The following is a 25530-nucleotide window of genomic DNA, read 5'->3' on the forward strand; positions in this document are numbered from 1 at the left end:
GTACCCACACTGTGTGTAATGTGGCCCACACTGTGTGTACATGTGGCCTACACAGTGAGTGTACATGTGGCCCACACTGTGTGTAATGTGGCCCACACTGTGTGTACATGTGGCCCACACAGTGAGTGTACATGTGGCCCACACTGTGTGTACATGTGGCCCACACTGTGTGTACATGTGGCCTACACACTGTGTGTACATGTGGCCCACACTGTGTGTACATGTGGCCCACACTGTGTGTATTTAGTTACTCAGGCGGCCTGTGCTACACCATCAGTGACATGCTGTGCTCTAAAGTGTCTGCACAAGCTGAGATGTCTTTGCAGTCGATCTGAAAAATCCCGGTTCGAGTCCCCGTCTTACCTCCGGCTTGGTCCAGCGTCCCTACACACACAATTGGCTGTGTCTGCGGGTTGGAAGCCAGATGTGGGTATGTGCCCTGGTCGCTGCACTAGCGCCTCCTCTGGTCGGTCGGGGCGCCTGTTCAGGGGGGAGGGGGAACTGGGGGGAATAGCATGATCCTCCCATGTGCTACGCCCCCCTGGTGAAACTCCTCACTGTCAGGTGAAAAGAAGCGGCTGGTGACTCCACATGTATGGGAGGAGACATGTGGTAGTCTGCAGCCCTCCTGGATCAGCAGAGGGGGTGCAGCAGAGACCGGGACGGCTCGGAAGAGCGGGGTAATTGGCCGAGTACAACTGGGATAGAAAAAAAAGTCCTTTTTGAGAAGGTTTTTCTTCACTAGGTAGGTAGTGTAGGTAGTGAAGGTATGCTCTAAACCAGCTGAGAACCGGGCCAGAAAGGCCGACCCATTTTCCTAATCTCTCTAGCAAAATGTCATGATCAACAGTGTCGAGAGCAGCACTGAGATCCAGGAGCACAAGAACAGACCATTTATTAGAATCAGTGCTCATATGCAGATCATACACAACTTTGATAAGTGCTGTTTCTGTGCTCTGGTGAGATCAAAACCTGACTGACACATGCCTAGAAGGTTGTTAGATATTAAATAGTTATTCACTCGAGAATAAACTGGTTTTTCAAGGATTTTGCTGAGGAATGGTGAGTTGGAGATGGGCCTGTAGTTGGCAATACCTGTCACATCAAGATTACTCTTCTTCAGAAGTGGTTTAACGACTGCTGTCTTAAGTGCTGCAGGAAACACTATACCTGCCTGAAGAGAGTAGTTAATCATTTCCAAAACATCATGTGCTAAGCAATTAAAAACATTTTAAAAAATGTGGTAGGGAGAGGATCTAGAGTGTCAAAGTGAGACATGGCGCCAGGGATATTTCTGCAGAACTGGAGGGCAGGTTCATTACTGGATCTTGAGGCACTAATGTTCTGTCTAATGGCAGTAATTGTGTTATTGAAGAATGTAGCGAATTGCTCACATAAAGTTTGAGTGGCCAGTATCTCTGATGGGTTTGGAGATGGTGGATTAATAAGTCGGTCAGTAGTGGAGGAAAGCACTTTACTATTGTTAATATTTTCATTAATGATTTTAGAGAAAACAGACTGTCTGGCCTGTTTAATTTCTTTGCAGTACTTGTTGAGTCTGTCCTTGAACCTGAGGTTTAGTCTTTCTCCACTGTCCTTCTGCCTGTGACAGACTCTCTTAAGCTGCCTAATAACCACCCCCTTTCTCCAGGGGGCTTCTTGTTTTTCTATGTTTTTAGTTTTAACAGGTGCAATGTTGTCAAAGATATTTGGTATTTTTGAGTCGAAGTCGTTCACAAGATCCTCAGTTTGTGATGACATGAGCGGCGACAACTCATTTACAGTTTTCTGGAAGGTTTCAATTGTGTTATTATCAATGAAGCGTGTTTTGATTATTCAAGTGCTCTTCTGTTGTACAGGAAGAGCTGACACTTCAACAAATATACAACAGTGATTAGAGACAGCAACATCCATGACACGGGGTACCGTAATATCAAGTCCTTTTGATAGGACCACTAAGTCTAGAGTATGCCCCTTATTGTGGGTGGGTCCGGAAACATGCTGAGTGAGAGCAGATGCCTCCAGTAAGCCAATTAGGTTTCTAGCATCGGGGTCTGTTTGATTGTCAACATGAACATCAAAATCACCCAGGATGATGAGACAATCCTAGTCAGTGGAAACCACAGACAGTAGCTCCGAGAATTCCTCGAGAAAGCCATGTTTAGATGTTGGTGGTCGATAGACGGTAGTTATTAAAGTCGTAGCAGTACAATGTGTGGTAAGAGCAAGGTGTTCAGAAGACGTGAGTTTGCCGAGGGGGATTTCTGTGCAGCTGTAGGGATCAGAGAAGACAGCAGCTACTCCACCGCCTCTCTCATCACATCTGGTGGTCTGGAGGGATTTGAAGCCAGGAGGCGCAGTCTCAATAAGCGCCACTGCGCCATTTCTATCCAGCCAGGTCTCGGCCAGTAGGGTGAAGTCCGGGTTATAGGTACTTATAAGATCAATAACTAAATATGACTTATTAGTTAGCAACCTGACGTTTAATGTAGCCATCTTTGTTGTGTGAGGTGCCTGGCTTTGTGGGGGACTGATAACTGAAGTCTGAACTGGTGATACACTGTTGAGCTCCCTGCATGTTCCAGGGAGATGGCAGGGTCCGTGTCTATGGTTTATTATTATTACAGGAAGTAGTATGGCAGAGGGACAGTCTCTGGTATGATGGACCGAACCCACCAAAGCACCTGAATAAGTTTGGTTTACAACGGAACCAAACCTGAAACCACTCTGCTGCTCCTGCAGACGCCAGGTAGTGACGGGGCCGTGAAACCACTCTGCTGCTCCTGCGGACGCCAGGTAGTGACGGGGCCGTGAAACCACTCTGCTGCTTCTGCAGACGCCAGGTAGTGACGGGGCCGTGAAACCACTCTGCTGCTCCTGCAGACGCCAGGTAGTGACGGGGCCGTGAAACCACTCTGCTGCTCCTGCAGACGCCAGGTAGTGACGGGACCGTGAAACCACTCTGCTGCTCCTGCGGACGCCAGGTAGTGACGGGACCGTCCGCCCCTGTGTGCAGACGCCAGGTAGTGACGGGACCGTGAAACCACTCTGCTGCTCCTGCGGACGCCAGGTAGTGACGGGACCGTGAAACCACTCTGCTGCTCCTGCGGACGCCAGGTAGTGACGGGGCCGTGAAACCACTCTGCTGCTCCTGCAGACGCCAGGTAGTGACGGGACCGTGAAACCACTCTGCTGCTCCTGCAGACGCCAGGTAGTGACGGGACCGTGAAACCACTCTGCTGCTCCTGCGGACGCCAGGTAGTGACGGGACCGTGAAACCACTCTGCTGCTCCTGCGGACGCCAGGTAGTGACGGGACCGTCCGCCCCTGTGTGCAGACGCCAGGTAGTGACGGGACCGTGAAACCACTCTGCTGCTCCTGCGGTCGCCAGGTAGTGACGGGGCCGTGAAACCACTCTGCTGCTCCTGCGGACGCCAGGTAGTGACGGGGCCGTGAAACCACTCTGCTGCTCCTGCGGATGCCAGGTAGTGACGGGACCGTGAAACCACTCTGCTGCTCCTGCAGACGCCAGGTAGTGACGGGACCGTGAAACCACTCTGCTGCTCCTGCAGACGCCAGGTAGTGACGGGACCGTGAAACCACTCTGCTGCTCCTGCGGATGCCAGGTAGTGACGGGACCGTGAAACCACTCTGCTGCTCCTGCAGACGCCAGGTAGTGACGGGACCGTGAAACCACTCTGCTGCTCCTGCAGACGCCAGGTAGTGACGGGACCGTGAAACCACTCTGCTGCTCCTGCGGACGCCAGGTAGTGACGGGACCGTCCGCCCCTGTGTGCAGACGCCAGGTAGTGACGGGACCGTGAAACCACTCTGCTGCTCCTGCGGACGCCAGGTAGTGACGGGGCCGTGAAACCACTCTGCTGCTCCTGCGGACGCCAGGTAGTGATGGGACCGTGAAACCACTCTGCTGCTCCTGCGGACGCCAGGTAGTGACGGGGCCGTGAAACCACTCTGCTGCTCCTGCGGACGCCAGGTAGTGACGGGGCCGTGAAACCACTCTGCTGCTCCTGCGGACGCCAGGTAGTAACGGGGCCGTGAAACCACTCTGCTGCTCCTGCAGACGCCAGGTAGTGACGGGACCGTGAAACCACTCTGCTGCTCCTGCAGACGCCAGGTAGTGACGGGACCGTGAAACCACTCTGCTGCTCCTGCGGACGCCAGTTAGTGACGGGGCCGTGAAACCACTCTGCTGCTCCTGCGGACGCCAGGTAGTGACGGGGCCGTGAAACCACTCTGCTGCTCCTGCGGACGCCAGGTAGTGACGGGACCGTCCGCCCCTGTGTGCAGACGCCAGGTAGTGACGGGACCGTGAAACCACTCTGCTGCTCCTGCGGACGCCAGGTAGTGACGGGGCCGTGAAACCACTCTGCTGCTCCTGCGGACGCCAGGTAGTGATGGGACCGTGAAACCACTCTGCTGCTCCTGCGGACGCCAGGTAGTGACGGGGCCGTGAAACCACTCTGCTGCTCCTGCGGACGCCAGGTAGTGACGGGGCCGTGAAACCACTCTGCTGCTCCTGCGGACGCCAGGTAGTAACGGGGCCGTGAAACCACTCTGCTGCTCCTGCAGACGCCAGGTAGTGACGGGACCGTGAAACCACTCTGCTGCTCCTGCAGACGCCAGGTAGTGACGGGACCGTGAAACCACTCTGCTGCTCCTGCGGACGCCAGTTAGTGACGGGGCCGTGAAACCACTCTGCTGCTCCTGCGGACGCCAGGTAGTGACGGGGCCGTGAAACCACTCTGCTGCTCCTGCGGACGCCAGGTAGTGACGGGGCCGTGAAACCACTCTGCTGCTCCTGCGGACGCCAGGTAGTAACGGGGCCGTGAAACCACTCTGCTGCTCCTGCAGACGCCAGGTAGTGACGGGACCGTGAAACCACTCTGCTGCTCCTGCAGACACCAGGTAGTGACGGGACCGTGAAACCACTCTGCTGCTCCTGCGGACGCCAGTTAGTGACGGGGCCGTGAAACCACTCTGCTGCTCCTGCGGACGCCAGGTAGTGACGGGGCCGTGAAACCACTCTGCTGCTCCTGCGGACGCCAGGTAGTGACGGGACCGTCCGCCCCTGTGTGCAGACGCCAGGTAGTGACGGGACCGTGAAACCACTCTGCTGCTCCTGCGGACGCCAGGTAGTGACGGGGCCGTGAAACCACTCTGCTGCTCCTGCGGACGCCAGGTAGTGATGGGACCGTGAAACCACTCTGCTGCTCCTGCGGACGCCAGGTAGTGACGGGGCCGTGAAACCACTCTGCTGCTCCTGCGGACGCCAGGTAGTGACGGGGCCGTGAAACCACTCTGCTGCTCCTGCGGACGCCAGGTAGTAACGGGGCCGTGAAACCACTCTGCTGCTCCTGCAGACGCCAGGTAGTGACGGGACCGTGAAACCACTCTGCTGCTCCTGCAGACGCCAGGTAGTGACGGGACCGTGAAACCACTCTGCTGCTCCTGCGGACGCCAGTTAGTGACGGGGCCGTGAAACCACTCTGCTGCTCCTGCGGACGCCAGGTAGTGACGGGGCCGTGAAACCACTCTGCTGCTCCTGCAGACGCCAGGTAGTGACGGGGCCGTGAAACCACTCTGCTGCTCCTGCGGACGCCAGGTAGTGACGGGACCGTGAAACCACTCTGCTGCTCCTGCGGACGCCAGGTAGTGACGGGGCCGTCCGCCCCTGTTTGCGGGCGCCAGACGTTATCGTCAACAGCACAAACACGAGAGTTGGAGACAAGGCAATAAAGCAGGTTTGCAGCCAGCAGCATCCGGGAGCCTGCTGGCTTTGGACGGAGTCCATGACGTTTAAAAATAGAAGAGCACTCCCAGAACAGAGTAAAACTGTTCATAAAGCCAAACTGTAAACGAGAGCACTGCAGCACTGCGGCTGGAGCCAGGGGGGAGCTGCAGCAGTATGCTAACACGACCAACGCCACGGCCGGAAGTGGGAAGTGGGCCAGAGATAACGACTTCCTTCTTACCAAGTTTTGGAAGGTTAAGAAGAGGCATGACATCCGATTTGAAAAGCTCTGACTGCTGCCGCGGAACATCATGTGGGCCAACGTGAACGACGACGTTGTCAACAGAGGTATATTGGGAGAGCAGACCAGGAAGTTCTACCGGAAGGTCCTTTACCTTGGCACCTGGAGAGCAGCATGTTGCAGCTCTGGTCGACCTGACGTCCCTGATGATGGAGTCACCCACAACTACGACAGAAGGTGGCTGTGGGATGGGTGCAGTACAAGAGCACACCCGACCACCATACACTGGTGGATGGAGGCTCCCAGCCAGTGTGGGGGACACAGCACCGGGGGGGGGGGGGCCGCCAGTGGCCAGTTTAGAGCCGGCAGAGTGTTTGGACACTGCCTCCTTCAACAACCTACGTGGAACGGATGAGGTTTCTTTTCGGGATCCAGGTGGTGAGCAGCAGCCGGTGGTGAGCAGAAGCTGGTGGTGAGCAGCAGCTGGTGGTGAGCAGCAGCCGGTGGTGAGCAGCAGTCGGTGGTGAGCAGCAGTCGGTGGTGAGCAGCAGTCGGTGGTGAGCAGCAGTCGGTGGTGAGCAGCAGTCGGTGGTGAGCAGCAGTCGGTGGTGAGCAGCAGTCGGTGGTGAGCAGTAGTCGGTGGTGAGCAGTAGTCGGTGGTGAGCAGTAGTCGGTGGTGAGCAGTAGTCGGTGGTGAGCAGCAGTCGGTGGTGAGCAGCAGCCGGTGGTGAGCAGCAGCCGGTGGTGAGCAGCAGTCGGTGGTGAGCAGCAGTCGGTGGTGAGCAGCAGCTGGTGGTGAGCAGTAGTCGGTGGTGAGCAGCAGTCGGTGGTGAGCAGCAGTCGGTGGTGAGCAGTAGTCGGTGGTGAGCAGCAGCCGGTGGTGAGCAGTAGTCGGTGGTGAGCAGCAGTCGGTGGTGAGCAGTAGTCGGTGGTGAGCAGCAGTCGGTGGTGAGCAGTAGTCGGTGGTGAGCAGCAGTCGGTGGTGAGCAGCAGTCGGTGGTGAGCAGTAGTCGGTGGTGAGCAGTAGTCGGTGGTGAGCAGTGTGAGCGTTCCGCTCCTGGATGCGACACACCGGTCAGCAGAGGGAAGTCTTTGTTGTCCAGAATGTCAAATCCATTTGCTGAAAGGTCAGGAGGAGCAGCGGAGGAGGGACAGCTAGCCGGATCAGAGTGTACTGGGGGAGTTGGGGAGGTCAGATTTTCCAAGACTTGAAATGTATTTCCAAGCTGGAAAGCCTCATTTGGAAGTGGTTGGAGGTGGTGTTTAGCCAGGTGGTTTTTACAGTTCTTAACCTGGACTCAAGGCTCTGGGATGGATGGCGCGTTGAGCAAACTTGGGTCTTAGGTTTTGCTCCAAGGCTGAGCCACATGTCCTCCCCCAGGGTAGAGAGGCCTGGAGAGTGGATCGCTTCACCTCCAGACCACGGAATAGTGGTGTCATTGTCCTGGGTCGATACTGTTGGGTCTGGGGGGCAGGACGGGCTGGCGCCCCTCTGTCTGCCCAGAAGAGAGAGGTGTTCTGACTGCACTGTGGCCACGGATGATGGGTCCGGGATTAACTTGTCCTTCTCCCTGAGTTCAGCCTGCAGTCGGGTAACGTCAGTCTTCAACTGTGCAAAGGTAGGACGGCAGTCCACACACACGGCCATGTTTGTTGTCCTTGTGCTGTATGTTCCACTCTTAAAATACATGACTGTTGCTGCAGTCTGTACACAATGAAAAACCAATAAATATATTGTTTAAAAGAAAGTTATTCTTCTGTCCTCCTGAAGTATCAGCCACCTCAGTGTGAACTCCCACGTGAAGTAAAACGTGTTGCCATCAAGAAACTATGCGGAATGTTCCTTTAATTCTGAGAGACGCTGCGGAGGCGTCATGTGGAAGTTACGTCACCGCCGTCCTGTTATCACAACGGTTATCGCGTCTTCGGGTGTTTGAGAGATAATCTTACTCCACTGGTTATGACCCGGGTGGAGAGTGTCTGGCCTGTAGAATAGAAAAGGTCCGGCCCGTCCCTGCAGTCTGTGCTGGTTATGACCCGGGTGGAGAGTGTCTGGCCTGTAGAATAGAAAAGGTCCAGCCCGTCGCTGCAGTCTGTGCTGGTTATGACCCGGGTGGAGAATGTCTGGCCTGTAGAATAGAAAAGGTCCGGCCCGTCCCTGCAGTCTGTGCTGGTTATGACCCGGGTGGAGAATGTCTGGCCTGTAGAATAGAATAGAATAGAAAAGGTCCGGCCCGTCCCTGCAGTCTGTGCTGGTTATGACCCGGGTGGAGAATGTCTGGCCTGTAGAATAGAAAAGGTCTGGCCAGTCCCTGCAGTCTGTGCTGGTTAGGACCCGGGTGGAGAATGTCTGGCCTGTAGAATAGAAAAGGTCTGGCCCGTCGCTGCAGTCTGTGCTGGTTATGACCCGGGTGGAGAATGTCTGGCCTGTAGAATAGAAAAGGTCCGGCCCGTCGCTGCAGTCTGTGCTGGTTATGACCCGGATGGAGAGTGTCTGGCCTGTAGAATAGAAAAGGTCCGGCCCGTCGCTGCAGTCTGTGCTGGTTATGACCCGGGTGGAGAATGTCTGGCCTGTAGAATAGAAAAGGTCCGGCCCGTCGCTGCAGTCTGTGCTGGTTATGACCCGGGTGGAGAATGTCTGGCCTGTAGAATAGAAAAGGTCCGGCCCGTCGCTGCAGTCTGTGCTGGTTATGACCCGGGTGGAGAATGTCTGGCCTGTAGAATAGAAAAGGTCTGGCCCGTCCCTGCGGTCTGTGCTGGTTATGACCCGGGTGGAGAATTTCTGGCCTGTAGAATAGAAAAGGTCCGGCCCGTCCCTGCGGTCTGTGCTGGTTATGACCCGGGTGGAGAATGTCTGGCCTGTAGAATAGAAAAGGTCCGGCCCGTCGCTGCAGTCTGTGCTGGTTATGACCCGGGTGCAGAATGTCTGGCCTGTAGAATAGAAAAGGTCCGGCCCGTCCCTGCAGGCTGTGCTGGTTATGACCCGGGTGGAGGATGTCTGGCCTGTAGAATAGAAAAGGTCCGGCCCGTCGCTGCAGTCTGTGCTGGTTATGACCCGGGTGGAGAATGTCTGGCCTGTAGAATAGAAAAGGTCCGGCCCGTCCCTGCAGGCTGTGCTGGTTATGACCCGGGTGGAGAATGTCTGGCCTGTAGAATAGAAAAGGTCCGGCCCGTCGCTGCAGTCTGTGCTGGTTATGACCCGGGTGGAGAATGTCTGGCCTGTAGAATAGAAAAGGTCCGGCCCGTTGCTGCAGTCTGTGCTGGTTATGACCCGGGTGGAGAATGTCTGGCCTGTAGAATAGAAAAGGTCCGGCCCGTCGCTGCAGTCTGTGCGGGTTATGACCCGGGTGGAGAATGTCTGGCCTGTAGAATAGAAAAGGTCCGGCCCGTCGCTGCAGGCTGTGCTGGTTATGACCCGGGTGGAGAATGTCTGGCCTGTAGAATAGAATAGAAAAGGTCCGGCCCGTCGCTACAGTCTGTGCTGGTTATGACCCGGGTGGAGAATGTCTGGCCTGTAGAATAGAAAAGAAAAGGTCCAGCCCGTCCCTGCAGGCTGTGCTGGTTATGACCCGGGTGGAGAATGTCTGGCCTGTAGAATAGAAATGATCCGGCCCGTCGCTGCAGTCTGTGCCGGTTATGACCCGGGTGGAGAATGTCTGGCCTGTAGAATAGAAAAGGTCCGGCCCGTCGCTGCAGTCTGTGCTGGTTATGACCCGGGTGGAGAATGTCTGGCCTGTAGAATAGAAAAGAAAAGGTCCAGCCCGTCCCTGCAGGCTGTGCTGGTTATGACCCGGGTGGAGAGTGTCTGGCCTGTAGAATAGAAAAGGTCCGGCCCGTCCCTGCAGTCTGTGCTGGTTATGACCCGGGTGCAGAATGTCTGGCCTGTAGAATAGAAAAGGTCCGGCCCGTCCCTGCAGTCTGTGCTGGTTATGACCCGGGTGGAGAATGTCTGGCCTGTAGAATAGAAAAGGTCCGGCCCGTCCCTGCAGTCTGTGCTGGTTATGACCCGGGTGCAGAATGTCTGGCCTGTAGAATAGAAAAGGTCCAGCCCGTCACTGCAGTCTGTGCTGGTTATGACCCGGGTGGAGAATGTCTGGCCTGTAGAATAGAAAAGGTCCGGCCCGTCCCTGCAGTCTGTGCTGGTTATGACCCGGGTGGAGAATGTCTGGCCTGTAGAATAGAAAAGGTCCGGCCCGTCTGTGCTGGTTATGACCCGGGTGGAGAATGTCTGGCCTGTAGAATAGAAAAGGTCCGGCCCGTCGCTGCAGTCTGTGCTGGTTATGACCCGGGTGGAGAATGTCTGGCCTGTAGAATAGAAAAGGTCCGGCCCGTCCCTGCAGTCTGTGCTGGTTATGACCCGGGTGGAGAATGTCTGGCCTGTAGAATAGAAAAGGTCCAGCCCGTCTGTGCGGGTTATGACCCGGGTGCAGAATGTCTGGCCTGTAGAATAGAAAAGGTCCGGCCCGTCTGTGCGGGTTATGACCCGGGTGGAGAGTGTCTGGCCTGTAGAATAGAAAAGGTCCGGCCCATCACTGCAGGCTGTGCTGGTTATGAGAGAGTGAAGATCCGGAAATCCATTTCAGGGAGGACCAGCAAGAGGAGACAGGAGGTGAGCACGGTAGCCTTGTAGTCAGGTCCAGTCCATTACCATCATTACTGCTATTTCTACTACTACTACTATTATTACTGGTACTACTACTATAATTACTGCAACTACTACTACTACTGCTAGTACTACTTCTACTACTACTACTGATACCACTACTACTACCACCACTACTGCTGCTGCTGCTGTTAGCGGCAGTAGTGGTACTGGTAGTAGTGGTACTGGTACTCTGACTACCGTGCCGGTCATAATGACCATCCTCTGCAGTCTCCCTGCATCAGTCATCTTCACCCGTCTGTGCCGAACATCAGCGAGGTCTTTTCAGCTGGCGGAGGAGGCAGCAGGAGGTGTGAGAAGCTTGCAGGAGGTGTGAGAAGCCCGCAGGAGGTGTGAGAAGCCTGCAGGAGGTGTGAGAAGCCCGCAGGAGGAGTGAGAAGCCCGCAGGAGGTGTGAGAAGCCCGCAGGAGGCGTGAGAAGCCCGCAGGAGGAGTGAGAAGCCCGCAGGAGGTGTGAGAAGCCCGCAGGAGGTGTGAGAAGCCCGCAGGAGGTGTGAGAAGCCCGCAGGACGTGTGAGAAGCCCGCAGGAGGTGTGAGAAGCCCGCAGGAGGTGTGAGAAGCCCGCAGGAGGAGTGAGAAGCCCGCAGGAGGTGTGAGAAGCCCGCAGGAGGTGTGAGAAGCCCGCAGGAGGTGTGAGAAGCCCGCAGGAGGCGTGAGAAGCCCGCAGGAGGCGTGAGAAGCCCGCAGGAGGCGTGAGAAGCCCGCAGGAGGAGTGAGAAGCCCGCAGGAGGAGTGAGAAGCCCGCAGGAGGCGTGAGAAGCCCGCAGGAGGTGTGAGAAGCCCGCAGGAGGTGTGAGAAGCCCGCAGGAGGCGTGAGAAGCCCGCAGGAGGAGTGAGAAGCCCGCAGGAGGTGTGAGAAGCCCGCAGGAGGTGTGAGAAGCCCGCAGGAGGTGTGAGAAGCCCGCAGGAGGTGTGAGAAGCCTGCTGCACGCTGGGCCGCCAACTGAGCGGCGGGGCTGAAGACGTGCGGCCGCTTGGCTTGTTTGTGAGTCTGTGTGCACGTCTTCCAGTCTTGGACGTGTTCATCTTGACGAGTCCTCACGTACTCACCTGCCAGTGCCCTTCCCCCATTCATTTGTTCATTTGTGGAGTCCATCCCAGCATGCATTAGGTGGGAGGTAGGGAGACACCCTGGATAGGTCATCCGTCCATCAAAGGACACTCACACACACACACACACACACACACACACACACACACACACACACACACACACACGGTTCACAGCTATGGACAAATTTCGACTGCAGTGGTCCTGCCACGTGTTGGGAGTGTGTGCGGAAAGCCTGGTGAACACGGGAAGAACACTGAAGTTCAGGAAGGGCCGCAGACACACGCTCGCCAAAGCTATCCTCCAGATGAAAAGTCTCAGGGAACAAGCACGGATCGCAGGAAACGGACTCGCACACTTGATGAAACGTTAACAGAACCGCTGAAGTCGGAAGGTTACCCGTGCCAGAATAACTCTCTTTAAGCCCCTCCCCCCGAACCATGGAGGATGTGCAGACTCCACACAGGCAGGCCTGTGACAAGCCCTAAGTACGAGATACCAGGAGTACATTCCTAAATACTCACAGCTGGGTTCATCTCAAAGCAGTGCCTGTGCTGTTTTGGCACAGTTCTGTTTTGGATCGGGTCCCGCACTTGCAACCCGCTTTAGGGTAAAATACAATGTTCTACATTTAACACTTGTGGAAATAGGATTAATATCTCCAAAAAACCAAAACCTGATGTGGTTTTGAATTAAAGACTGTTTCTGTTATTTCACAGGGCATGTGTCGGTATCACTTCACCAGGAAGCCCCTGTGGTGCTGCAGAACAGGGAAATAACTTTGAGACAAACCCAAGGGTCCTTCAAGTACAGTAATAATCCGCCATGCCAGCCATCTCATACACACAGTCCTGGAAATCCCAGACATTTAGAGACTAGTTTCCAGTCGTGGGAAAAAGCTGGAAATTGACCAAATTGTCCTGGGGATATTATTGAGGTCGTGGAAAATTGTAAAAATAGGTTAATAACTCGTATTTCTACCCACTGAGATGAGATATTTGTGCCATACTTTGAGATGTGACGTCAGTGTGTGATGTTCACTGACGGTCCACCTAGAGCAGGGTGGGCAGTCTCATCCAGAACGGGCCAGTTTGAGTGAAGGCTTTTGTTCCCACCAAGCAGTCACCCACCTGATCCCACTAATCAACCAGCAGAGTCTTCCTGAGGAGCTGGATCAGGAGACACGGGTGCTTAGTGGGAACAAAAGCCTTCACCCACTCCTGGTCAGTACAGAATGACTTGACCTTCTGTCCGCAACCGCTGTCGTGTACCGAAGCAAGATCGTGGAAATGTCCTGGAAATGATTTTCTAAAGGGAGTGGGAGCTCACCATGTCACTAAGTCAGGGCCTCACTCATCCAGTCAGTCTCCCAGTCAGTCACCCAGTCAGTCTCCCAGTCAGTCACACAGTCAGTCACCCAGTCAGTCTCCCAGTCAGTATCCCAGTCAGTCACGCAGTCAGTCACGCAGTCAGTCATCCAGTCAGTATCCCAGTCAGTCACCCAGTCAGTCATCCAGTCAGTATCCCAGTCAGTCACACAGTCAGTATCCCAGTCAGTCACCCAGTCAGTCATCCAGTCAGTCTCCCAGTCAGTCATCCAGTCAGTATCCCAGTCAGTCACGCAGTCAGTCACCCAGTCAGTAACGCAGTCAGTCACCCAGTCAGTCACCCAGTCAGTCACGCAGTCAGTCATCCAGTCAGTCTCCCAGTCAGTCATCCAGTCAGTCACCCAGTCAGTCACCCAGTCAGTCTCCCAGTCAGTCACACAGTCAGTCACCCAGTCAGTCTCCCAGTCAGTATCCCAGTCAGTATCCCAGTCAGTCACCCAGTCAGTATCCCAGTCAGTCACGCAGTCAGTCACGCAGTCAATCATCCAGTCAGTCACCCAGTCAGTCACCCAGTCAGTCACCCAGTCAGTCACGCAGTCAGTCATCCAGTCAGTCACACAGTCAGTCACCCAGTCAGTCTCCCAGTCAGTCATGCAGTCAGTCTCCCAGTCAGTCACCCAGTCAGTCATGCGGTCAGTCATGCAGTCAGTGATGCAGTCAGTCGGTCAGTCATGCGGTCAGTCACCCAGTCAGTCACCCAGTCAGTCACACAGTCAGTCTCCCAGTCAGTCTCCCAGTCAGTATCCCAGTCAGTCACGCAGTCAGTCATCCAGTCAGTCACCCAGTCAGTCACGCAGTCAGTCACGCAGTCAGTCGTCCAGTCAGTATCCCAGTCAGTCACCCAGTCAGTCATCCAGTCAGTCTCCCAGTCAGTCACCCAGTCAGTCTCCCAGTCAGTATCCCAGTCAGTCACGCAGTCAGTCATCCAGTCAGTCACCCAGTCAGTCACGCAGTCAGTCACGCAGTCAGTCATCCAGTCAGTATCCCAGTCAGTCACCCAGTCAGTCATCCAGTCAGTATCCCAGTCAGTCACACAGTCAGTATCCCAGTCAGTCACCCAGTCAGTCATCCAGTCAGTCTCCCAGTCAGTCATCCAGTCAGTATCCCAGTCAGTCACGCAGTCAGTCACCCAGTCAGTAACGCAGTCACGCAGTCAGTCACCCAGTCAGTCTCCCAGTCAGTCACGCAGTCAGTCATCCAGTCAGTCTCCCAGTCAGTCACCCAGTCAGTCACCCAGTCAGTCACCCAGTCAGTCTCCCAGTCAGTCACACAGTCAGTCACCCAGTCAGTCTCCCAGTCAGTATCCCAGTCAGTATCCCAGTCAGTCACCCAGTCAGTATCCCAGTCAGTCACGCAGTCAGTCACGCAGTCAATCATCCAGTCAGTATCCCAGTCAGTCACCCAGTCAGTCACCCAGTCAGTCACCCAGTCAGTCACGCAGTCAGTCATCCAGTCAGTCACACAGTCAGTCACCCAGTCAGTCATCCAGTCAGTCTCCCAGTCAGTCACCCAGTCAGTCACCCAGTCAGTCACCCAGTCAGTCACACAGTCAGTCACCCAGTCAGTCACCCAGTCAGTATCCCAGTCAGTCACGCAGTCAATCATCCAGTCAGTATCCCAGTCAGTCACCCAGTCAGTCACCCAGTCAGTCACCCAGTCAGTCACGCAGTCAGTCATCCAGTCAGTCACACAGTCAGTCACCCAGTCAGTCATCCAGTCAGTCACCCAGTCAGTCACCCAGTCAGTCACACAGTCAGTCACCCAGTCAGTCACCCAGTCAGTCACCCAGTCAGTATCCCAGTCAGTCTCCCAGTCAGTCACCCAGTCAGTCACCCAGTCAGTCACCCAGTCAGTCTCCCAGTCAGTCACCCAGTCAGTCTCCCAGTCAGTTATGCAGTCAATCTCCCAGTCAGTCATCAAGTCAGTCTCCCAGTCAGTCTCCCAGTCAGTCACCCAGTCAGTCATCCAGTCAGTATCCCAGTCAGTCACGCAGTCAGTCACCCAGTCAGTCACCCAGTCAGTCGTGTGGTCAGTCATGCGGTCAGTCATGCAGTCAGTGATGCAGTCAGTCACGCGGTCAGTCACGCGGTCAGTGATGCGGTCAGTCAGTCACGCGGTCAGTCACGCGGTCAGTGATGCAGTCAGTGGTGTGTTAGGGGGGTTGTGTGGTTTGTGCTGTGCGACTGGCTCACCTGTCTCCTGGAGTGCTCGCTGGCCTCTCCCGGCATGTCGTGCGCGCTCCGGATGAGCGTGCGTGCGATGTGGTAGTAGTAGACAGAGATGATGACCAGCGGAATCAGGAAGTAAACCAGGAAGATCATCACCGAGTGGATCTTCGGATGCATCTGATTGGACAGCGGGTACGGGACGCAGTTCACAAAGGTCACATTACCGCTGTCCCTGTGACCCTGCAGAGAGGAGAGAGCAAAGGAGGAGAGGAGAGGTGAGAGCAGATGAGTGAAGACGAAGGGAGTGAGGGAAGAAAGAAATGAGGAGCGGAAAGGAGATGAAAGGAGATGAGAAGTGATCGAAAGGAACTTCGGAAAGATGACAGTAGATGAGAGACAAAAGCATGACAAGAGGAAAGGAGACAAGCACAAACAAGGAGACAAGGACAGAATAAAAAGAGATGGAAGGAGCAAAGAAAGGAAAAGAGATGAGCAGAGAGAAAAGACGTGAAGAGAAAAACAGGAGGAAAAGTGAGGAATGCGGAAGAAGTGGAGATGGAAACAACACGTGAAAAGGAGAAGACGAGAGAAAGGAGCGATCCAGTTTGAAGATGAGTGGACATAAAAGAAGGATAGCAGAAGAGGGGAGGAGGAAGGAGGAGAGGAGGGGGGTTAAAGGAGGAGACAGACAGTGCAGCAGATCATTAAGCAGATATCAAATGAAATTAACAACAAAACAAATCCTTTTTTGATCCTTTCGTTTTCCTTTCATTTTACTCTAGAAAAACGAAAGTCTTTCAAAACACGAAAGCTGATTTCAGACATTCCTTCTTTTTTACAGTAAACGCCCTGAGAGGAGTCCTCTTATCTCCTCCTGGACCAAGCAACTTCCTCTGCCAGTCAGGTAGGAGAGGGATACTGCCATAACACGTTATTAAGCGTTACGAGACTCGAGACGAGATGAGATGCCTTGTTAAGCTCGTCTGGTGTTTTACATGTTATTACATGTTATTACATGTTATTATTATTGTTGTGTTTTACATGTTATTAAGCGTTACGAGACTCGAGACGAGATAAGATGCCTTGTTAAGCTCGTCTGGTGTTTTACATGTTATGACATGTTATTATTGGTTATTACATGTTATTACATGTTATTGTTATTGTTGTGTTTTACATGTTATTAAGCGTTACGAGACTCGAGACGAGATAAGATGCCTTGTTAAGCTCGTCTGGTGTTTTACATGTTATTACATGTTATTACATGTTATTATTATTATTGTTGTGTTTTACATGTTATTAAGCGTTACGAGACTCAAGACGAGATAAGATGCCTTGTTAAGCTCGTCTGGTGTTTTACATGTTATGACATGTTATTATTGGTTATTACATGTTATTACATGTTATTATTATTGTTGTGTTTTACATGTTATTAAGCGTTATGAGACTCGAGACAAGATAAGATGCCTTGTTAAACTCGTCTGGTGTTTTACATGTTATTACATGTTATTAAATGTTACGAGACTCGAGACGAGATAAGATGCCTTGTTAAGCTCGTCTGGTGTTTTACGTGTTATTACATGTTATTATTATTGTTGTGTTTTACATTTTATTAAGCGTTACGAGACTCGAGACGAGATAAGATGCCTTGTTAAACTCGTCTGGTGTTTTACATGTTATTACATATTATTACTGTGTTTTACATGTTATTAAGCGTTACGAGACTCGAGACGAGATAAGATGCCTTGTTAAACTCGTCTGGTGTTTTACATGTTATTACATGTTATTACATGTTATTATTGTTGTTGTGCTTTACATGTTATTAAGCGTTATGAGACTGGAGACGAGATAAGATGCCTTGTTAAAATCGTCTGGTGTTTTACATGTTATTACATGTTATTAAGTGTTACGAGACTCGAGACGAGATAAGATGCCTTGTGAAGCACGTCTGGTGTTTTACATGTTATTACATGTTATTATTACTGTGTTTTACATGTTATTAAGCGTTACGAGACTCGAGACGAGATAAGATGCCTTGTTAAACTCGTTTGGTGTTTTACATGTTATTACATGCTATTACATGTTATTATTATTGTTGTGCTTTACATGTTATTAAGCGTTATGAGACTCGAGACGAGATAAGATGCCTTGTGAAGCTCGTCTGGTGTTTGACATGTTATTACATGTTGTTATTATTGTTGTGTTTTACATGTTATTAAGCGTTATGAGACTCGAGACGAGATAAGATGCCTTGTGAAGCACGTCTGGTGTTTTACATGTTATTACATGTTATTACATGTTATCATTACTGTGTTTTACATGTTATTAAGCGTTATGAGACTCGAGACGAGATAAGATGCCTTGTTAAGCTCGTCTGGTGTTTTACGTGTTATTACATGTTATTATTATTGTTGTGTTTTACATGTTATTAAGCGTTATGAGACTCGAGACGAGATAAGATGCCTTGTGAAGCTCGTCTGGTGTTTTACATGTTATTACATGTTATTACATGTTATTATTATTGTTGTGTTTTACATGTTATTAAGCGTTATGAGGATCGAGACGAGATAAGATGCCTTGTGAAGCTCGTCTGGTGTTTGACATGTTATTACATGTTATTACATGTTATTATTATTGTTGTGTTTTACATGTTATTAAGCGTTATGAGGATCGAGACGAGATAAGATGCCTTGTGAAGCTCGTCTGGTGTTTTACATGTTATTACATGTTATTACATATTATTATTGTTGTGTTTTACATGTTATTAAATGTTATTATTGTTGTGTTTTACATGTTATTAAGGGTTATGAGACTCGAGACGAGATAAGATGCCTTGTGAAGCTCGTCTGGTGTTTGACATGTTATTACATGTTGTTATTATTGTTGTGTTTTACATGTTATTAAGCGTTATGAGACTCGAGACGAGATAAGATGCCTTGTGAAGCTCGTCTGGTGTTTTACATGTTATTACATGTTATTACATGTTATTATTATTGTTGTGTTTTACATGTTATTAAATGTTATTATTGTTGTGTTTTACATGTTATTAAGCGTTATGAGACTCGAGACGAGATAAGATGCCTTGTGAAGCTCGTCTGGTGTTTTACATGTTATTACATGTTATTACATGTTATTATTATTGTTGCGCTTTACATGTTATTAAGCATTATGAGACTCGAGACGAGATAAGATGCCTTGTGAAGCTCGTCTGGTGTTTGACATGTTATTACATGTTGTTATTATTGTTGTGTTTTACATGCTATTAAGCGTTATGAGACTGGAGACGAGATAAGATGCCTTGTTAAACTCGTCTGGTGTTTTACATGTTATTACATGTTATTAAGCGTTACGAGACTCGAGACGAGATAAGATGCCTTGTTAAGCTCGTCTGGTGTTTTACATGTTATTACATATTATTACATGTTATTATTATTGTTGTGTTTTACATGTTATTAAGCGTTATGAGACTGGAGACGAGATAAGATGCCTTGTGAAGCTCGCCTGGTGTTTTACGTGTTGTTCTCACTGCTGTTTTACCTGCATGGAGACGACCTGTGAGAAAATGGCCTCCGGAACAGCGAGGAGGATGGAGATGACCCAGATGGCCACAGCCTTCAGGCAGGTCCACACCACGGCGCTGGACGTCTGGATGTCCATCGGGTTCACTATGGCCTTGTACCTGAAACAGAAAGAGAGGCCTCTGTTCACGGGCCGTCAGCTAGCAGATCAGGCTTGTGGCAGCGGCACCGGAGCCTTTCTCAGCAAGCATCAAGCAAGACAAGTCAGTTTCATTTGTGTAGCCCGACTTCACACATGACACACGGGGCTCAGGGGCTTTACAGCAACACAACATCCTGTCCTGACACCCTCACATCGGATAAGGAACACCTCCCTACACCTTCAACAGGGAGGACACAGGAGGAGAACTCAGGGAGAGCAGCGGAGGAGGCTCTCTCCCAAGATGCACAACATGACATGATGTAGTGTTTACACAGTTTACACAATACAACACTGACACAGGATAACACAATTATAATGAATTATAAGATTTATGAAGAGTATGATGAGGAGGATGCCAGGCAGAGTCCAGACGCCACCAGAACAGTCCAGGACCCGAGCCACGTGACCACCATCACCATGTAAAAAAACCCAAACAAACAAACATTATCTGGATTTATAAGATATATAAAAAGAAAATGTGATGAGGGGAATGCTAAGCAGCATCCAGGTGGCGACCAACGTCACCACGGAGACCTGGGAGGAGGCCCGACTGCACGGGCACACAAGGGAGGCTCACATGACACCATTCACACACAGAAAAAGAGAACGGAGAAGACATCATTCAGAGAGAGACAAAGGATGTGTGAGAGAAGAGAGCAGTTAGCAATAGTCAATAATCTATACTCTATAATCTATACTCTATACTCTATACGCTATAAACTATACTCTATAATCTATACTCTATACTCTATAATCTATACTCTATAAATTATACTCTATACTCTATATGCTATAAACAATACTCTATAATCTATACTCTATAATCTATACTCTATAAATTATACTCTATAATCTATACGCTATAAACTATAATCTATACGCTATAAAATATACTCTATACTCTATAATCTATACGCTATAAACTACACTCTATACTCTATAATCTATACTCTATAAACTAGACTCTATAATCTATACGCTATAAACTATAATCTATACGCTATAAAATATACTCTATAATCTATACTCTATAATCTATACTCTATAATCTATACGCTATAAACTATACTCTATCAACTATACTCTATACGCTATACTCTATAATATATACGCTATAACCTATACACTATACTCTATAATCTATACGCTATAAACTATGATCTATACGCTATAAACTATACTCTATCAACTATACTCTATACGCTATACTCTATAATATATACGCTATAACATATACACTATAATATATACTCTATAATATATATGCTATAACATATACACTATAATCTATACTCTATCATCCATACGCTATAACATATACACTACAATCTATACGATATAACCTATACACTATAATCTATACACTATAACCTATACACTATAATCTATCTATACGCTATAACATATACTCTATAATCTATACGCTATAACCTATACACTATAACCTTTACACTACAATCTATAATCTATACACTATAACATATGCTCTATAATCTATACACTATAAACTATACACTATAATCTATACTCTATAATCTATGCGCTATAACCTATACACTATAATCTATACTCTTTAATCTATACCATCTATACTCTATAATCTATACACTATAATCTATACGCTATAACCTATACACTATAATCTATACACTATAATCTATACTCTATAATCTATGCGCTATAACCTATACACTATAATCTATACTCCTTTAATCTATACCATCTATACTCTATAATCTATACACTATAACCTATACACTATAATCTATACTCTATCATATATACTCTATAATCTCTACGCTTTACACTATAATCTATACTCTATAATCTATGTGCTACAACCTATACACCATAATCTATACTCTTTCATCTATACCATCTATACTCCATAATCTATACTCTATAATCTGGACGGCAGAACAGTGGTTGGGAAATTCATTGAGACGGAAACCGATTTTGGGAAATAAGATAAAATGATACGTGCATGGTGTGTGAAAGAAATAGTCTGAGAAAAAGAAGTAATGGTAAAGAAAACTGGGACTTTCCTGCGTGCGCACACACACGCACGCACACACACACACGCACGCACGCACGCACACACACGCACACACACACACACACACACATACATGACCACAGAATAGACTAACAAAGGAAAAAGACAGAAAAAATTGAAAGAACACTGAAAGAGAAGAGACTCACCTGTTCCCACTGGAGCAGATGATGCCCCTGACACACACATCCTACCACTGTACACATCTAACATGTACTCCTACCTACCACTGTACACATCTAACATGTACTCCTACCTACCACTGTACACATCTAACATGTACTCCTGACTACCACTGTACACATCTAACATGTACTCCTGACTACCACTGTACACATCTAACATGTACTCCTACCTACCACTGTACACATCTAACATGTACTCCTGACTACCACTGTACACATCTAACATGTACTCCTACCTACCACTGTACACATCTAACATGTACTCCTGACTACCACTGTACACATCTAACATGTACTCCTACCTACCACTGTACACATCTAACATGTACTCCTGACTACCACTGTACACATCTAACATGTACTCCTACCTACCACTGTACACATCTAACATGTACTCCTGACTACCACTGTACACATCTAACATGTACTCCTAACTACCACTGTACACATCTAACATGTACTCCTGACTACCACTGTACACATCTAACATGTACTCCTACCTACCACTGTACACATCTAACATGTACTCCTGACTACCACTGTACACATCTAACATGTACTCCTGACTACCACTGTACACATCTAACATGTACTCCTAACTACCACTGTACACATCTAACATGTACTCCTACCTACCACTGTACACATCTAACATGTACTCCTGACTACCACTGTACACATCTAACATGTACTCCTACCTACCACTGTACACATCTAACATGTACTCCTGACTACCACTGTACACATCTAACATGTACTCCTGACTACCACTGTACACATCTAACATGTACTCCTGACTACCACTGTACACATCTAACATGTACTCCTGACTACCACTGTACACATCTAACATGTACTCCTACCTACCACTGTACACATCTAACATGTACTCCTGACTACCACTGTACACATCTAACATGTACTCCTAACTACCACTGTACACATCTAACATGTACTCCTGACTACCACTGTACACATCTAACATGTACTCCTGACTACCACTGTACACATCTAACATGTACTCCTGACTACCACTGTACACATCTAACATGTACTCCTGACTACCACTGTACACATCTAACATGTACTCCTACCTACCACTGTACACATCTAACATGTACTCCTGACTACCACTGTACACATCTAACATGTACTCCTACCTACCACTGTACACATCTAACATGTACTCCTGACTACCACTGTACACATCTAACATGTACTCCTGACTACCACTGTACACATCTAACATGTACTCCTGACTACCACTGTACACATCTAACATGTACTCCTACCTACCACTGTACACATCTAACATGTACTCCTGACTACCACTGTACACATCTAACATGTACTCCTACCTACCACTGTACACATCTAACATGTACTCCTGACTACCACTGTACACATCTAACATGTACTCCTGACTACCACTGTACACATCTAACATGTACTCCTGACTACCACTGTACACATCTAACATGTACTCCTACCTACCACTGTACACATCTAACATGTACTCCTGACTACCACTGTACACATCTAACATGTACTCCTGACTACCACTGTACACATCTAACATGTACTCCTGACTACCACTGTACACATCTAACATGTACTCCTGACTACCACTGTACACATCTTACATGTACTCCTGACTACCACTGTACACATCTAACATGTACTCCTACCTACCACTGTACACATCTAACATCTACTCCTGACTACCACTGTACACATCTAACATGTACTCCTGACTACCAGTGTACACATCTAACATGTACTCCTACCTACCACTGTACACATCTAACATGTACTCCTGACTACCACTGTACACATCTAACATGTACTCCTAACTACCACTGTACACATCTAACATGTACTCCTACCTACCACTGTACACATCTAACATGTACTCCTGACTACCACTGTACACATCTAACATGTACTCCTAACTACCACTGTACACATCTAACATGTACTCCTGACTACCACTGTACACATCTAACATGTACTCCTAACTACCACTGTACACATCTAACATGTACTCCTGACTACCACTGTACACATCTAACATGTACTCCTACCTACCACTGTACACATCTAACATGTACTCCTGACTACCACTGTACACATCTAACATGTACTCCTGACTACCACTGTACACATCTAACATGTACTCCTAACTACCACTGTACACATCTAACATGTACTCCTACCTACCACTGTACACATCTAACATGTACTCCTGACTACCACTGTACACATCTAACATGTACTCCTACCTACTACTGTACACATCTAACATGTACTCCTGACTACCACTGTACACATCTAACATGTACTCCTACCTACCACTGTACACATCTAACATGTACTCCTGACTACCACTGTACACATCTTACATGTACTCCTACCTACCACTGTACACATCTAACATGTACTCCTGACTACCACTGTACACATCTAACATGTACTCCTACCTACCACTGTACACATCTAACATGTACTCCTGACTACCACTGTACACATCTAACATGTACTCCTAACTACCACTGTACACATCTAACATGTACTCCTACCTACCACTGTACACATCTAACATGTACTCCTAACTACCACTGTACACATCTAACATGTACTCCTACCTACCACTGTACACATCTAACATGTACTCCTGACTACCACTGTACACATCTAACATGTACTCCTACCTACCACTGTACACATCTAACATGTACTCCTAACTACCACTGTACACATCTAACATGTACTCCTAACTACCACTGTACACATCTAACATGTACTCCTAACTACCAGTCGTTGTCAGAGATACTTATATGCGTGGCTCTCCTGTGCTCCGATGTCCAGCCGCGCCCGTCGCCACCGGCGCTTTTAATTTGCATTTGTTTAGCAGCGACGGTCGTTGGGGGTGTTAGTTTCGACGTCATTATTCAGTGGTCATGAGAGTCGTTGGAGCCGTTAGCGCGGCCAAACATTGGTACACAAAAGAGCCACTCATATCAATAGCTCTGACAACGACTCCTAGAGGATAAATTCTGAGTCTCATCAGCAGCCAGTCAGACTAGCTTGGTCTAGTCAGAAAGGCAGAACTGAGGAAGCCTCTTGGATGAGAGGCCAAACGTCTTCACGGATATATACCAAGTCCAGTTGCACTTGATTCAACTCCTTTGGAGAACCATGACCTGGATGAATGAGAACATTCACAGACATCTTACATATACTTCAAACTACCACTGTGTACATCTTACATATACTTCTAACTACCACTGTATACATCTTACATATACTTCTAACTACCACTGTACACATCTTACATATACTTCTAACTACCACTGTATAGTGAACAAAGGCAAGCGCAAGTTTTTCAAGCCAAGACTTCGCCAAGCCTAGTTTTCATCAAGTGAGGACTGCCCTTTTTAGATCCGGCCAGTCATCTGTATCTTGTGTACCTAGTATATGTAGACTATGTGTTTCCTTCGCATTCCTGTCCTTTCCTCTTCCCAGGGCTGGCATAGCCGTTGGGTCACTCCTAGGCACTGTGACCCTACCAATCTCATCTATCCCACTCTCTCCACTCATGCTGAGCAAGTGGTGACGGGAGGGTTCTGGAATTGCCAGTCTGTGGTGCTGAAAGCTGAGTTTATCACAGGCTACGCATCCTTGCTCTCCCTCAACTTTCTTGTTCTAACTGAGATCTGGATCATGCCAGAAAATACTACCACTCCCGCAGCTCTGTCTGATGTGTACTCTTTTTCTCAAATTCCCAGAGCTGGGAGGCAAGGTGCTGGTACTGGCCTGCTAATCTCCCTGAAATGGAAATACTCTCTTTTTTTCCATTCCACAATTTTCTCCGCCCTCTTTTGAATTTCATGCTGTTACTGTCTCTTATCCAGTCAAACTCACCATCGTGGTTGTGTACCGCCCACCAGGCTCCCTTGGTGAGTTTCTGGAGGAGCTTGACACACTTGTCTCGCACTTCCCTGTTGATGACTCTGCACTTATCCTTCCACGGTGACTTCAACATCCACACTGACAAGCTAGATCCTCTTCTCTCTTTCCTCTCCTCCTTTGGCCTTCATCTCTCACCCTCTCCTCCTACCCACAAGGCCGGCAACCAGCTGGACCTTATCTTTACTAGACACGGTCCTATTTCCAATCTCTCTGTTACTCCCCTCCAGCTCTCTGACCACTATTTCATGTCCTACTCTCTCTCCCTCTCTTCTCCCCCCTCAGCCCCTCCCCCTACCCACATGGTTTCCACCCGTAGACACCTCCGCTCTCTCTCCACCAC

General features: G+C 49.2%; 1 protein-coding gene across 1 annotated transcript in view; it reads right to left on the bottom strand.

The window, feature by feature from the left end:
• nmbr (neuromedin B receptor) overlaps nucleotides 1-18935 on the bottom strand; it is a 42183-nt gene extending 23248 nt beyond the window's left edge. The window contains exons 1-2 of the mRNA XM_056295037.1: nucleotides 18798-18935; nucleotides 15288-15503 (exon numbers count right to left, since the gene is read on the bottom strand). Coding sequence (XP_056151012.1) covers nucleotides 15288-15503; nucleotides 18798-18917 — 336 coding nt within the window. The 5' untranslated portion in view covers nucleotides 18918-18935. The remainder of the gene's footprint in view (nucleotides 1-15287; nucleotides 15504-18797) is intronic.
• Between the last annotated feature and the right edge of the window lie 6595 nt (nucleotides 18936-25530).

Source organism: Lampris incognitus, chromosome 15 (assembly GCF_029633865.1).
Source record: "Lampris incognitus isolate fLamInc1 chromosome 15, fLamInc1.hap2, whole genome shotgun sequence".
Classification (NCBI taxonomy): domain Eukaryota; kingdom Metazoa; phylum Chordata; class Actinopteri; order Lampriformes; family Lampridae; genus Lampris; species Lampris incognitus.